The following is a 15870-nucleotide window of genomic DNA, read 5'->3' on the forward strand; positions in this document are numbered from 1 at the left end:
TGCTTTCACACCACATCCATTATTTAGTAACTGCATGTTGGTCATATGGCTTGACTATTGGACAGTGATTTTTTTTTTTCCCTCCTAACGATTCTTCTTTAAATATTATACTACATTTGTTGTATGTGTATAAAAAAAAGGGAAACCATGAAGAAAAGTAATTCTGTGAAACAGAGCATATAGTAAGACTTAATTTCATGTAAGTCATTTCAGTTGTGCAGAACTTGTTCTTGGTTCGAACAGCTCTCTAGACTTTGTTTTGAGTGACTGATACTAATCAGTTAATCCCGTTGAAAGGCTTGACTATTTTAAACGTCAACGTTACCTGCGGTCATGGAAAGCATGCTGGAGTCAGTCATTCAGAGCCCTGTTTATTCAGTAATGTTTTCTTTTGTCTTATTTTACAGTTGTAAACTATTTCCATTTAAAGTTTATTGTTCTACAGAACTGAGATTTCATTGTTTAAATATTACACTTCACTTCAGACACTTTGTTTAGGGTTTTTCTTATTACATTCTTATTACTTATTTATTATGCGACCACTAGGGCTGAACAATTAATCGAAATTTTATCGAAATCGCAATATGGCCTACTGCAATTTTCAAATCGCAGGAGGCGCAATATTTGTTAAAGGCGAAATGTGTGTCAAAATGCCATTTTAAATTAAATATTGTCGTGCTGCAGAGATGTCCTGGCCTACACATCATATTCTACAGACTTAAGAAAACATCTTTGTTTGGTACAGATCCCCGCAAAAATCACACCATAATCATTTTAATATGTTTTTCAATGAAAATGAGAATAATGATGTAAAAATTATAGTTCCCTCTGATATCGCAAATCATATCGCAATTGAAATATCAGTCAAAATAATCGCAATTAGATATTTTTTCAAAATCGTTCAGCCCTAGCGACCACCCAAAATAAAATTTCTGCCCACTTAGGCCTTAATCTAAGCATACTATGGCCTATATTTTATTTATTTAGAGTATTATTTCAAAAGCGTCTTTTACTTCTGAATGGTACTTTCCAGCATTCTAGGATACAGAGTTTTATGTGCTCTAAACTCTTATCCCCATGCATAACCCACACTACTGGCGGTGTTACAAACTAAGCCTTTCTAAAAGACAGGAAAACCCTGAAAGCTCACAGATTTCCTGCTCTAATCATTCTATTTTTAAGTGTCTTCTGCAACGTGCAGTATATGCTATAGAGGTAAATGCATTGATATCCTTTGTGTTTTCTGTTAATCATGCAGGTCACCACAAAGGGAGCAGGCCTGAACCCCAATGCCAAAGTGTGGCAGGAGATCCCTGCCCACCAGAATGACATCCCAGAGGGGACAGAGGGTTCCCCTTGGCTTCACACCTCCCCCTCTTCTGCTGAGATGACTGAAGGTGGGTGCTCAGTCAGCTCAGTGTGCCAAAGTTTATCTAGCCCTTGACATTTATAATGAAGGTAGTTGACTATCTCTATCTCCTATCCATGTAAATGTTTCATGAATCTCTACCAAATCTGCAGGGTTTGATGTCATGCCTTTCATAGGTCTTTAGCATTATCAACTGTAGTAGCATGTTTGATTTTTGAAGAGAAAAATGAACAATGCTGTAAAATCGTTACAATGTTATCTTTTGGATATACATGGCACCAACGCTAATTTAGAATTCCAAACAATAACATAATAAAATGCATCACTTTTCCCATCAGTTGTTGACACAGCTCCAATGCTCTCCGCCCTTTAAACATCTCAACTTGGCTAATCTTAGAAAATCCAGACTGTTGAGTCTGAACAGACCGTCGACTAGGGTAATGCACTCATGCATTATATCTGAATCTTGGTCAATGTTTCACAGCCAACAAATAAAAAGTGTCGTTACTGTCTAGTTACAAACAGATGTGAGCAGTGTGGAGCATAGAATTTCAATTTTGTTTTCTAACCCTTCACAATGGAAGGATAAGTGAGATAGGTGAAATCATCATAACTCTTGGGCAACTCTTATGCAAGGATATTGCATATAACTTTAGATGCCAACCCTGACAGTCATTTCACAACCATTTAGTTCCTGCTTGCCTCTTCTATCACAGGTTACTCAGAGGCTCCCTCTTCTGGGGGTAAGGGCTACAGCACAGAATATCCAGACAGCACTGATGGCTGCGCCCCTGTGCCGGCAGAGGGCATCTTGAATGGCATTGATCCCCCTGAGTTGGGGTACCCCCACTTTGACTCACTGAGTGGGTCAGCTGCAGATGGTGATGTGTCTAAGGAGCAGCCGCTGTCTGAGGAGAGCCTGAGGGAGTCTTTGAAGAAACAACTGGAGTTCTGCTTTTCCAGGTGAGTGGTGAAGCAGTGGATAGGGTGCATAGAGATGATGGCATGCCCTTCATTTTTTCATGCCCATCCCACAGCCCAAGTTCCATATCAACGCTAATGTAGTTTGCAAAGAGTTTGCAGCTTCAAGAATGAATCATTGTTTTACCGTCTTGATGGAATTTTCTACTTTACTGCGTAGAACAAGCTGCTTTCTCAGTGCCGTGTGTTCTGCAATACACTCATCACAATGGTGTTGTGTGCATCGGTGAAATAAAAATTGTCTGTGCATCTGATTTGTTGAACAACTGGGAAACATTGAGAGAAAATTGCACTTGGAAATTTAATAGTAATGGTCTGAAGCAGAGGGTGTATTACGGATGGAGGGATGCCATATCTCAAATCTTGTTTTCCATTATTGAGCTCTTTTGTTGGAAGATGCCAATATTCAAAATTACGTCTTTAAAGTGGCATCCCTAGTGGAAGAGTTAAAGAGCAAAGACATTGTACGCAATGAGTCACACATTGACACCCTGTCCTTTTGGGTGTTTGCAGAGAGAACCTATCTAAGGACCTGTACCTGATATCCCAGATGGACAGTGATCAGTTTGTTCCCATCTGGACCATTGCTTGCATGGAGGACATCAAAACCCTCACCACTGACATGGACCTTATTCTGGACGTTCTGCGAGGTAAATCCTGGGGTCCTATGTTTTCTTGTATTTGTGTAAATTGCATGAAGATTGGCTGACAAAACAGAATCATTGTGTAAGATTAGATTACAAAAAATACGGAGGCCCTGGGGATAAAAATAGTAAAACATTATTTGACTAATTTGTAATACAAAAAAAATTGCCTATTTAAATACCCTTTGTAAGTGGAGTGGGGCTGTGTGAAGTATTGTTTGTCTGAGTGTGTGTGCACCTAGATGGACTGTTATTTGTCCTTTTCTTTCTGAAAGTGTTTGCTAAGCTTTTGATTAAGGTAGACAGAAGTCAAGCCTTTCTTAATAACATTCTTAAGAAATATGTGACCAAGTATTAACTGTCATTAACTGTTGTGCCGTTCAAATGTTTTTGTGGAAGTCGTTTTAGCAGGGTTTGGTTGTGTTGATAAGATCAAAAGGAGAAGCATGCCAGCATTTTAAACACTTATCAACACTCTGTGCTCATAGTTATCAGTAAACTCTTGATAAAACAAAATGTAAGATAAACTTGCTGTATGTATTATGTAAGTACAGGTGTATGAGGGGCCCTCAAGTTCAACATAGTTTGTCCAGATGGGGAAAAGAATCCACAAAAATGGTCAGGATTTATGTTCAGGTATGTGCTTTTGTTGTTACAGCCTCTCCCATGGTGCAAGTTGATGAGACGGGGGAGAAGGTTCGGCCAAATCACAAACGCTGCATCATTATTCTGAGAGAGGTGCCAGAGACTACACCGGTCGAGGTACAGACAGCCGTGCACTGCAAGTCGGGCACAATCCTACACAACTTTCAGCTGTCTCGCTCTGCGTCTTATAAACCAGAAAGACTCCCCTTTACACTGTTTAATCTGCATGCTGCGTGTTTACCTTCTGGTCAGACAAAGGTGTCCTTTTACAAGAGGTCAGTCATGGACAGTGGCTCACAGGTCCTGTCACACTGCACTTCTGATGTTAAAAATTTGGTGAACTAAATGGTACTCAGCAGAGCGCATACCGCCGCCAACGCTATTTGTCAATATATGGCAGTACCACATGTTGGACTTTCACCAAAAGTTAATAATTTCTTTCATGCCCCATTACCAACTTGTTTCACATCAGGAAATGCACAAACATTTTCATGTCTGGACCTGAAAACGGGACGTGAGACATGCCTGTTAAATTCTAGCCACTTTTAAACATTTTAACTGATTATCGTAACACATATGGCCAGTCGGTATTATATTTGTTCAGTGGCCCTTAGGTCTGCCCTTCTACTACTGTACCAAGTTTTGGAAAATTGGCAGGCCGGTTATGTCTAAACTGGAAATGAGCTCTCCAGTGCCCCAATATCAGCAGACATGAGAATAGGCAAACCCTCCATTATTGCCCCAATGTTGTTTGATTGGGCCAATAATGGAGGGTTTGCCTCTTCTTATGTCTGCTGATAGGCCACATAGTTTGGTAGTATTACGTGAATCCAGTCGGAAGTTGTTCACCTTTTGTGAGAAGCCACGCCCACCACCACGCCCTCGTTTGGCCAATCGCTTTGAAAAGTTAATCACTTCTTCCTTGCCCCATGACCAACCTTTCCACAAAGTTTTGTGCAAATTGATTCATAACATGCTAATAGACAAAAAGATGAAAAGGGGTGAAAACATGATCCTCCTCCAGCTCAGTTGGCGAAGGTAATTATTTGATGTGGTGGTTGTGTCATGGCTCATAGACGGCTTAGAATCACACAGTCTGCAGGGAAAAGTTGCCTATGCTCTGTACTTGTTTGTGGCCGAAAGGTGTAATGGGTGTTTTGTGTCTTTTTCACAGGAAGTGGAGGCTCTTTTTAAGAGTGAAAACTGTCCAAAAGTGATAAGTGTTGAATTTGCGCACAACAGCAACTGGTACATAACATTCCAATCGGATATGGATGCACAACAGGTATTGCTCCTCATTCATAACTGCATTCCTTAGTATTATGGAAATAACTATTCGGGTGTGGAATAATATTTGTTACTTCAGTGTCATTTTCTGATTAAGTTGGCTAATAAGCTGTCATGACATGTAATTACATGTGCTAGCAGCTTTTTGTTTGATTACTATCATGACATTTCATACATTTTCTACCAGTATGACACACTGACATAAAGACTGCTCATTGGCTATGGCTGTCATTTGCACTGCTGCCCCTAGGATGTTTTTTTTTAACCAGCAGGGGTGACTTCCACATGACCTTGGTGGGGGTTAAGACTTGCATTTGCTAACCCTTGATTGCAATGTTCTGTTCACTTTTTATGGTTAGAATCAGGAACATGGTTTTAAAAAATAATTATTGTTGGTATTATCAAGAAATTTAGCAACTTGTTACTGCATTGTAATCATGTGACACTATTAAGAGTCAGTCACTAGCTTACAGTTAGGGTGCATTGTATTGCACTTGTTATCCCAGTTTTGCAGGTATGAACAACACAGTGCTTTTCTGGCAGTGAGAGTGGGGGAAGTGGTTCTGTCATAAAGTTGTTGTTTTTTTATTTGAAAGAGGAATCACACATATCTCAGTAGTATTTGGTTCTCCTCTTCTCTCCTCAGGCTTACAGATACCTAAGAGAAGAAGTGAAAATGTTCCAGGGAAAACCAATCATGGTGAGTTCACACACCGAAATACATAAAGACTAGTGATTGACTTTATTCAGTATGGCTACTGAATGAAATGCCCATTTCAGCTTGGATTATTGGTTATTATTGTTTCAATTCAGATCCCAATGATTGATACATTTGATTACTGCTTCTATTATGGCTCCTTGACTCAAGATATGCTTATGGTTAAGTGAACTAGGCAGGCGTGAAGTTATCGTGAATATTTGTACATATGAGCAAACGTACTTTAATTGAAATGTTTGATAAATATTTTCCTTGTGCTAAATGTTGGTGTTTTTTTTGCCCAATTTAGGCACAGATAAAATATGACCAGAATGTTTTTTTCCCTGTTTGATTACTGAAGTATTCCCAGCCACCTTAGCGCTCGATTTTCCTAATTTAGACTCTGGTATGGAGCCTTTGTGTCGCCTTGTGTTGCTCAAGACTGCTGTGCTGTCAGCTGTCACTTCAGTACCTTGTAAGCTAGACTGGGAGTGTTTGGCTAATCTGTAGCCATAGAGGAGTGACCTTGGGACTGTTTGCATGTAGGGGGTTGATAAGGAAGGAGTGAATCCAGCAGTTTCTGTTCCTGTGGGAATATAGGTGGAACATTTGCCACCCATATCTCCAGACAGTTTGACTGCTCATGTTATCAAAATGTAACATTGACCTTAGCGATTGAGGTAGCTAATGCAGCCTTTTTTATATGGACTTTGATTTGACCTCGTCAGCCTTAATTCCTAAACCAAATTGGCTGCCTTTGACAGGCTTGACTGTACTGAAAATAAATAAATAGGGCTTATAGGAGCAGTACATCTTTTACCATATAAAATAAAAATGCAGTTAATGCAATTAAAATGCAGTTAATGCAATTAAAATGCAGAATGCAGTTCTTTTTCTTCGCGGGTTGCTTTATCACTGTATAAATCAAGTGAGTAATACTGATTCAAATTTTTTCTGTTACACAATAAAACAAAATGGGACCAAAAAATACTGGGAATATAACTAAATGTGTGAAGCAACGAGGCAGCACTGGAAGGCTTTTACTGTGAAGCAGCTGCAGGCACGTGATGGAAGTGTTGTCTTAACCACCAAGGACTAACTGGTTGCTTGATAAAAGTTAGTCTAAATTTGTGCATTTTTTGCTACTTTTTTTGTGGGAGGGTCAGTTTGTAACATTGCAAGGGAGGAAGGAACTTCATTAGAAGAATGGCAAAGGTGGAGAGAATCAGAAAATGGTGAGGCTACTATCTGTTAAATTAATACTAAGCTCAGTAACATAAAACAATATTCCGAACGATTGCGGCCCCTACATTACACAGGAGCAAAGCCTTGCATTAGAGCTCTCTCTCTCTCTCTCTCTCTCTCTCTCTCTCTCTCTCTCTCTCTCTCTCTCTCTCTCTCTCTCTCTCTCTCTCTCTCTCTCTCTCTCTCTCTCTCTCTCTCTCTCTCTCTCTCTCTCTCTCTCTCTCTCTAAAACACACTCCTGGGATGAACAATTAATAAATTAAGGCAATATACAATGATGAGGGGGAAAAAGAGCAGGGATGGGTAATACTGTATTTGTTAGTTGTGCTAATGTGCCTAGATATAATTTTTGGTCAAAAAGTCCAAAAATGGGACCAAAATGTCGCACTCTTGACCCTGCTGTGAGTTGGTCTGTGTTCGCAGTCCTGCCTAATCCCCAGTGATGATCAGTATCGCGCTTGGAAGGACCCATGTGCACTGTGGCTGGCTGGGAGGAGTTTTCATTTCTAGATCTCTCTCTACCTCTAGTCTTCCTTCTCCTCTTACCTCCTCTGTTCATCCTCATCTTTACCCCCAGCCCCACCCCCCCAACCCCTACCCCCCTCTCTAGTCATTGCAGTGTTCTATGGCCTAATGACCGTGAGATTATGAGATCTGAGGGGACTAAAGGAGTACGGACGGACCCTAGCCCAACATAACTCATCCTAGGTGCTGCCATGGCATAACACCATCACTCTTAACAGACTCACTCAAATTCTCTCCTTTTCTTCATTCTCCCTCCAGGCTCGCATTAAGGCCATTAACACGTTCTTCGCCAAGAACGGCTACCGCAGTGTGGACTCCAACGTGTACAATCAGCATTCCCAGCCACAGCCCCAGTATGGCTCCCCGCTCTACATGCAGCAGATGTACAGCCCACAGCAGCAGTACCCTGTATACCCACTGGTGCCCCCCTCCTGGAACCAGTCGCTCATGCCTTACTTTGAGACACCACTGGTGAGAACCTGGAAGTGCCGTTTCAACTGGGTGCATGGCCTGTTTCAGGGGTTGTTCAGAATAATCCCTGTGTGTATTAGGGGGCAACTTTAAATGGGCTTTAAAATAGGCCTGTCATTACTGATCCAGCTGGTCATAGCTATGTCCATTGTCAATGTATGATGGCTCAATTATGTTGTTTTTTTGTTTTTTCTGGAGTACATTGTGTAATTGAACTCTCCTCTGCCATTCTGACATCCAGGCACCATTCCCTAACAGTGGATTTGTGAATGGTTACAGCGGCACTGGGACCTACAAAGGAGACTCAAGCCCCATGAGCCTAGGGCGACCCTTCAACAGGAGCCGGTAGGTCAAGTCGATTGCTACACATGTTTACAGTAGTAGTCCCAATCTTGATTTACTTTGTGTTTCTTTGATGAAACACAAGATTTGGTGCACATTTTATCATGCATGATGCTGTAGCTGATAATGTCACAAGCTTTACATCTACCATCTAAATATTGACATTTTCTCATTGTTTTATCAGCTAATCATAGCTTCACAACTATAGAATATTAAAATCTGTGTATTCATGGTGAAGCTGACATTTAGTAGTATTGAAAATGGTTAGCTTTTGTGTGTGTGCGCCCAGAAACCATGTGAAGAGCCACCCCAGGCCTGGCGATGTGCCTCCTTCTCCCTCCGGGGCCCCTGGGACCCTGACGGATGGCCTGTCTGGTCCCTCGAGCCCTCAGCCCCCGCAGACATCAGGGACTCTAATTGGTACCACCTCAGAGCCAGTCAACACCCCTTCCTTCAACCTCAAAGACACCCTTCCACAGGCCACCATACCCAACGGAGATCTGAGCATGGCTGGACGGGGCAGGTGAGTGAACTTTGTCCTCTGTATTAACATTACCCAGCTGTTTGTGACAGACCCATGCACATAGAGGAGAGACATATGTATTGTGGGATAAGGTCATTGATTGTCATTCAGCCTTTGTTCTTCTTTCTGTTACTTTCTGTCCATCTCTCAAACTCGTCTCCAAAGCTGTATCGTCTCAATTCCTGTTGTTGGCTTTCAAATCTATCCCAGAGCAATGCAAGCCAAATTTGAAAACAGGCTTCACCTTGTTACTCACCTATGTAAATTGTCTGTCCTATCTTTTTTAGGAGAGGTAGCTACAGAGGCTTGAGAAGGAGGAGAGAGGATGAGCGTACAACGGTCAGCACATTTCCCCTTTTCCCATCTCCTTTCCTCCTTTTGTTTTTTGCCAATGCCATGTTTGACTTTGCTGAAATAAAAATTTGCAGAGACCCATCCCTCTGGCTGAGGTCAGGGTACCACCTCCACCAAAGTTTGACCTGGCAACCTCCAACTTCCCTCCATTGCCCGGGTGTGTGGTCAGTACGCAGGGAGAACCTGTGCCAGAAATGCGCCTTTCTGATGTGGTGCGTGGCCTGAAGGTGATCGACAAGGTAAACAATGTCTTGCACTCTATGTTCCCTCTTACTTGGGATACTAATGTTAGCAGCATTTAAGTCCCATAACTGCATATCTTCAAATCTTGGCAATTTCAGTCAGTGAACAAAGAAGTTAACAATGAGACCCGTCCTACAAACGTCCCAGAAAATGCTGTGAGCACGCCTGTTTCCGTGACCACAGCTGCTAAACCTACTCCCAGGACACCGCTGATAGTGGCGCCACCAGTCCCAAGGTAGCCTATACTTTGCTTCTAACTAATAAATCTACGTAAGTCTGGGGAGAGCATGGGGAATGTACGTATGAAATGACATGTCCTTTTTTTTCCTGTGTCGATTCAGTGTTTCTCATCAGGTAAAGAAAGTGGATAAAGCTGAGCCTTCTGTTCCAAAGGGGATAATCTCCTCATCTACACAGGCTGTGTCTTCACCAGCTTCAGAGCCTGCCCCCACCACCAAACCCACCTGCAGCCAGTCTGTTTCCACAGCAACACCTACCCCGTCGGCCCCGTCGGCCCCAACTCCCACCTCAGGATTGGTAAGACCTTCCTTCCTCAACAGAAGTACCACCTAGTACACAAACGTTTTGCCTGCTCATAGCTCCCTGTGGATCTTAAAAATATAAATCATTCCAAGACCCCCTTCAGACTTCATTTATTTTTTAAATCTTTAGTGCATGTAAGTGTATCATAGCAAATTACATGGAGGCTTGTTTTAAAAATGAAATCTTCTGATATAGAAGTAGTCTGAACATAACCATGTCTACCATTACCCTTGGGTATCAAATCTATAGGGTATGGACAAAATAATGTAAATGACAACATAAAATCTGTCCTTAGTCAACGGCTCTAGTAGTTCTGTAAAGGCATCATAGCCTTGGCCTGCAAAAGACATGAAAACTACACTTTGTCAAGACCAAACCAAATGCATCATTGGAAAGTGCTCAACCTGGGGAGAAACATGTCCATCCAGGCCTCTAGGTGGCTCCACTACTGAGAAAATCCCCCTCAAACTTTGATCTTAGGTCACTTTTGTGGCCTCATAACTGTACAAAGAAAGATGTTAGATGCATGGGGCACACTGTTCTGGAAAGGTCTCAAACATTTCTATTACATATATGAGCCAACAACAGATGGCGCTACTAGGTGAACTACACATTTTACACCACTTCTAAATAAGATATCTCAAGTCTGACAATGTAGGCATTTTCCTTTTTGACAAAAAATACCCCTGGTCGTAAAATTTTGATCAAATTTGACATGAAAACTGCGAGATTTCACATTTTTGAAGCCTTATAACTTCGAGAAGCCTTATAACTCTGTAGGGAGAGAACAGAGAAAATCTGACACCTCAGGCATGTTGCCCATCCCAAAATGTTGATGTGGAAATTTTCCGCCTTCTGGAGTGTATATTTTACAATAACTTCAAAATACTGTATTGGGCAAAGTTATTGTTCAAGTTCTACATTTCAAATTAGACTTGTTTTTTTTGGTCAGAGATTTGTTAATGTAGTGCTTTTTTTGTATCTCAGCTTCTGGATGTCATAGAAACAACCAATGTCTGCTTGTTCAGGCCCTGAAACAGAAAGAACAGCTTGTGTGTTCAGCTACCCCCACACTAAGGTCCTTTTCAGGGCTTTGTATAGTGGGTGTGAAAAATACTTGTATAGTAATCTGATACTGTACTGATCTTTATGGGGAAATTCTTTTTGCTTGCCAACCCCCACCAGGGAGGTCAAAGCACGGGGTCGACTGGGCTACAGAATGGCACTGCTGGAGCTGGTAGGGATTCAGTGTCATGCTCAAGGACACTTGAGCAGGGCAGCTGCTTGATCCGAGGTCCTACAGTTTAAGTCCAGTCTCCCTATTCACTACACCACTCTGCTGCCCTGAAGTTTAGTTCATAAAGTTATATTCAAGTTTATTTATTTATATAGCCCTTTATCACAAGCAAGTCTCAAATGACTTTACAGAGAATGAGCCTAACTAAATCTAACAGATCAACAATAAATCGTAGAACAGAATTTCAGGCTTATCTAATGGTTGAGGAGTTGTTGATGGGCTAGTTTACCGTGTTGGATCGTATGATCTTCAAATGGCCTAGACATTCGTATTTACTCTTCATGTGGTGGATTTCGTTGTGGTTTTTGATCATTTATTTTACTTCTCCGTAATCTTTACTTTCCACCCATTATTCTCAAACCAGGAGCCAAGGAAGCTCAGCTATGCAGAGGTGTGCCAGCGGCCAGCCAAGGACCCACCACCAGCACCGACGCCCTCTCCCACCCCGCCTGCCTGCTCAGCCAGCCAACCTCTGCGAGAGCTCGGGGTCAACAAGGTGGAGGATCCTGTGTCGTCCTCCAGCCACACTATTGACAGACCAGAGAAACCTGGAGACAGCCGGCCCCCTCGTGAACCCCTGGGCTCCTACCGCGGGGGGAACGGCCCAGCCAGAGCCGGAGGTGCAGGGCTGAAGATCCGGGAGCATCAGAGAGGCCCGGCTGCTGGCCAACGGTTTTCCCCACAGCGGGGAGCCAGGCGCAGTGGGAAGGAACAGAACATTCCCCCCAGATCACCAAAATAGTTAAAGGAACAGTTAGACCATGAACTAACACAGAAACAAACACAAATATATATGTAAGTATATATGTATATAGAGATGAATATATATTATTGGACATACTGTATGTTCTAAAAGACTGCAAGTGTAAATCATTTTCGGAAGAACTGGGAACATACAGTCTCATGTCACAGAATTACTTTGGGGGGTTAAAAATGAACTTGCTGAATGCTTAAAAGTAACATCACCATGGTATTGTCGAGAGGACGCCTCCACCAAGAAACTAAATCTATGTTGTGTGTGTGTGTGTGTGTGTGTGTGTGTGTGTGTGTGTGTGTGTGTGTGTGTGTGTGTGTGTGTGTGTGTGAGGTGGGGTTTTGGGCTCGGGAGAACAAATGTGTACTGTAATGCCTTGTATCTGTGTACAGCTAAAAATAGTCTAGCGTTTAGCAAGGCTTGTCAATATGCAACATGACAAGGGACATTTGTATTTTCTGAATTGTTTATCATTTTGATTGAATGTGATTACTCTGACTTTTCCATCCAATTTGTTATGCATTGAAACCCGGGACATGATTATTCATGAATTGGAAGACAATGAGTCCAAGGCAGAATAGTGGAAACAGTGGGATGTTTGATTTTAACTAGGGAAGGATGAAGTGTTGATACCGAGCAGCAATGTTACAGTGAAGAAATATGAGACTGGGGGCTATTGTTCTGAAAGTGACACTAGTGAATAGTAAGTCATGGAATGAGATCACATTACATAATCATAATAATCCTTCATTCTTCCTGGCAGTAGGTTCAACCTGTCTGGCCGGCAGTAGCATTACTAGAGGAGGAGGTCTGTTAATGTAGTTTTTACCGGAGTGATTCAGTAATCAATCCTGCGGATCAATGTTCTTTGTGATTATTACAGATCGTGCGTCCCTACGGGAATAATGGTTGCCAGGCAAATAACCTACTGTTGTTTAGCAAACTCCCACATCTGTCAATGCTAGTACCGTCCTGATCGATGGTATGTGACTCATAAATTGCAAATGCGTTGCGTGGTAAACGTATTCTGGAGTCTGACAGCAAAGATACGTGCCGTCAGTAATTTAAGGGAGTAATAAAGTAATGCACAATGCTGTCTGGATTGTTCATTAAAATCACTGACATGCAGTGTATTAAATTACATTACCAACATTGTCCTGCAATACTAATCCCGTCCGGACAGAGCTCGAGCCACATTTGGTCTTGTGACATCTGTCAAGCGTCTTTGCATTTCTCCTTACTCCTGCTGATGGCTGAATTTGTTCTAAATATTTGAGCTTTTCCCTCACTCGATAGAAGTGTCATCTGGAATTTACTTTGTGGATTAGTTGGTTTGGTGTCTTCAAGCATTGGCTCATTTGTCCAGTGATTAATGGGTCAAGCAGAAAGTAAGAGAGGTTTGATGTGGTAGGTGCAGAGCTGTAGCGAGGAGAAGTGTGACATCCACTCTGTTCAATAGTTTTCTCATTTGTGGTTTAGACTAAATTATACCATGTATTTATTTCCTGTTTTTAGCTTTCTACTACTTGGAAGTAACTTTGTCATTTGATTTTCATTTTCTAACTTACTTGTTGTCATCCCCTTTGAGTGTTATCAGATAAACTACTATTGCCATCATTGGTATCCACTTTTTCAAGCTTGCACACATAATTTAGGTCTAATTTAGGTCTGTGTTGAATAATGAATGGAAGGTAAAGTATTAAGTATTGTTCTGGATACTTGGTCTGATTGCAAATGCTTTAATTTCCTGACCATATACCTAAAGTAAATGATTCAATCTAATGTGAACCGGAGCCCCTTGATAATGTGGGTGTCTGTACCTGTTGAGTAAACGGGGCTTGACAGAAATGCTGTCAACAGTGTCAGTTGACTCACAGTTTGATTCAAGTATGATGTGCAGAGAAGTTTATCTCTGGATGGGATGGGAAAATGGTTAACAGGTTATTTAAAGGTCAGGTTATTTACCTGTGAAGGTATTTTTATTTTTATTTTTTTTAAATCTTAATATTTTCTGTTTTGATTTGTGATGTTAAAAGTGGGCACAAAAGGAGGCTCAGAAGGAAAAGGGAATAACCAAAATGTGTAGAAGAAAAGAGTGTCCTTATTATGTGCAATGGGGATATTTAGGTTCTAAGGATCCATCGTGGTTGAAAAGGTCAGCAGGTTTTTGTTTTTTTTGACTTCCCTTAAAGATGGACCAACCTTTGTAGATGTATTGTTGTCAGTACCAATATCCTATTCCATACTAGAGGGATGCTCTTTGTTACATTTTGACTTGGTTGACCCTGGTCATACAGGAGTTTTATGATGGCCAAAAGGATACTGAAAGCTCTGGTTTCCTCTGGAGTGAAGTAGCTGTTCGATGGGTGATGCTGTAGCCAGCGAATTCACTTGATTTGGTGAAATTGATTGCTTACACCGTCTTTTGATTGGACGCCTGAGGCTTCAGATGAATGTAGTCCTCTTTGAGGTAAAACCACTTTTGAGGCTGATTTTGAATGTCCTTATATAGTAGCATTTTCATTAACACATAACAGGTTTATTTTTGATCTGGGTTGTTTGTGTATTTTCTCTTATTTTCCTGCTGTAGTACACTGTTTTTAAGAGCTTAAATAGTGTTTATATACAAAATTGTTTTCTTTTACTTCATTGTGTTTTCTATTTGTGTCCCTGTAACGTTTGTAAAAAGGGGTGTATATTGATCTGAGAAATGAGAGTTGGTGGTAGACTTTTATGTACTCACTGGGCCGTATTTTGATCTCTACAGCCACTCATGGCTAGTGGTGTGAATTGAAATGCACTAACATTTGATTTCAAGGATCTTAATCATTGTGGAAATTGTAAAACCATTTCAGTCACAAAATGGAAAGATGTTCAACAGGTTTGCTGAACTCATGCTACAGTATGTTTAATTTTAGTGTTTTTATTTCTTCTGAATAAATTGTCTTTGTAGTGGTGCAGGTGGAAATGATCAACAGAGATGAGAGAAGTGTTAGAGATACAGATTTCCTGGGTGGGAAAAGAAAACGAGCTTTTTTTATTCCACCTTTAGATTAGTGTTTTGAGTCTTGTGCTCACAGGGACTTTGATGCAGTGTACTTAACGTCTTGTGCTCAGTAGTTGAATTGTCTTTTTACTGGCCCTATATGTGTTGTATGAGTGTGCAAATATGTGTGTGTGTGTGTGTGTGTGTGTGTGTGTGTGTGTGTGTATATATATATGTGTAAGAGAGAATGAGTTTGCTTCTATTGATTCTCCCTCAAAGATTACATGAAAATATTAGGCCAAACCAAAATTCCAGTGCCTTATCACAGTGTTTAACTTCATTATAAAGAGAGTGAAAGAATACTGCACACATCAATTCTTTGTCACACTGAACAAGGCTGGTTTGTTGGCCTTGGACCTACAGCATGATCAGGTTGTGACACTCTTGACAACACTAGACCCCAGTCCACACTAGAGATCTTGGAGGTTTGTTCTAGTTGCAACCGTGAGCCTGTGCTGGTTTAAGTGGAGCTGTGTGTGCGTGTGCGTGCATGCACGTGTGTCCATTGTCATTTGTGTATAATACAGTTTGTTAGCTTGCCAATGCAATTTCAGACCTATGATATCAGAATCCTGCTTTCAATTATGGAAAGCAAACCTGGGATTGCGATGTCAGCAAATTACACACTGGTTTATTGTTTAGTGAATATTGTATCACTGAGCCTGATGTATGAAAATAAAGATTTATTTTTAAACTGTCTCTTTTCTTTTTAAAGTTAACACATCTATAAAAGGAAGAGCTGGTCACAGCAACATGTTTATTGCATCTGATGCAAGGGAGTGTAAATCTGAATCAGTGAATGCTACAGAAACCTTGGAGTCGGGGTTTGTGGATTAACGTTTATCTAAACTGGGGACACTGACATAGGCAGTGTTAGCCTGGATCAGTCCTGCAACGGTGCAGT

General features: G+C 41.3%; 1 protein-coding gene across 3 annotated transcripts in view; it reads left to right on the forward strand.

The window, feature by feature from the left end:
* Nucleotides 1-15654, forward strand: part of larp4ab (La ribonucleoprotein 4Ab) — a 17689-nt gene extending 2035 nt beyond the window's left edge. The window contains exons 2-15 of one of the 3 annotated variants that reach the window (XM_071919443.2): nucleotides 1259-1397; nucleotides 2086-2332; nucleotides 2864-3000; nucleotides 3653-3756; nucleotides 4814-4924; nucleotides 5573-5626; nucleotides 7652-7864; nucleotides 8106-8209; nucleotides 8496-8729; nucleotides 9017-9068; nucleotides 9158-9322; nucleotides 9425-9561; nucleotides 9668-9863; nucleotides 11531-15654. In XM_071919443.2, the coding sequence (XP_071775544.1) occupies nucleotides 1259-1397; nucleotides 2086-2332; nucleotides 2864-3000; nucleotides 3653-3756; nucleotides 4814-4924; nucleotides 5573-5626; nucleotides 7652-7864; nucleotides 8106-8209; nucleotides 8496-8729; nucleotides 9017-9068; nucleotides 9158-9322; nucleotides 9425-9561; nucleotides 9668-9863; nucleotides 11531-11908 (2271 nt within the window). In that variant the 3' untranslated portion in view covers nucleotides 11909-15654. Of the gene's footprint in view, nucleotides 1-1252; nucleotides 1398-2085; nucleotides 2333-2863; nucleotides 3001-3652; nucleotides 3757-4813; nucleotides 4925-5572; nucleotides 5627-7651; nucleotides 7865-8105; nucleotides 8210-8495; nucleotides 8730-9016; nucleotides 9069-9157; nucleotides 9323-9424; nucleotides 9562-9667; nucleotides 9864-11530 lie in introns of those variants that run through there. The other 2 variants (XM_071919442.2, XM_071919444.2) reach the window with 2 other exon arrangements.
* Nucleotides 15655-15870: the final 216 nt, after the last annotated feature.

The sequence above is a fragment of the Centroberyx gerrardi genome, chromosome 5, assembly GCF_048128805.1.
Source record: "Centroberyx gerrardi isolate f3 chromosome 5, fCenGer3.hap1.cur.20231027, whole genome shotgun sequence".
In the NCBI taxonomy this organism is placed as follows: Eukaryota; Metazoa; Chordata; class Actinopteri; order Beryciformes; family Berycidae; genus Centroberyx; species Centroberyx gerrardi.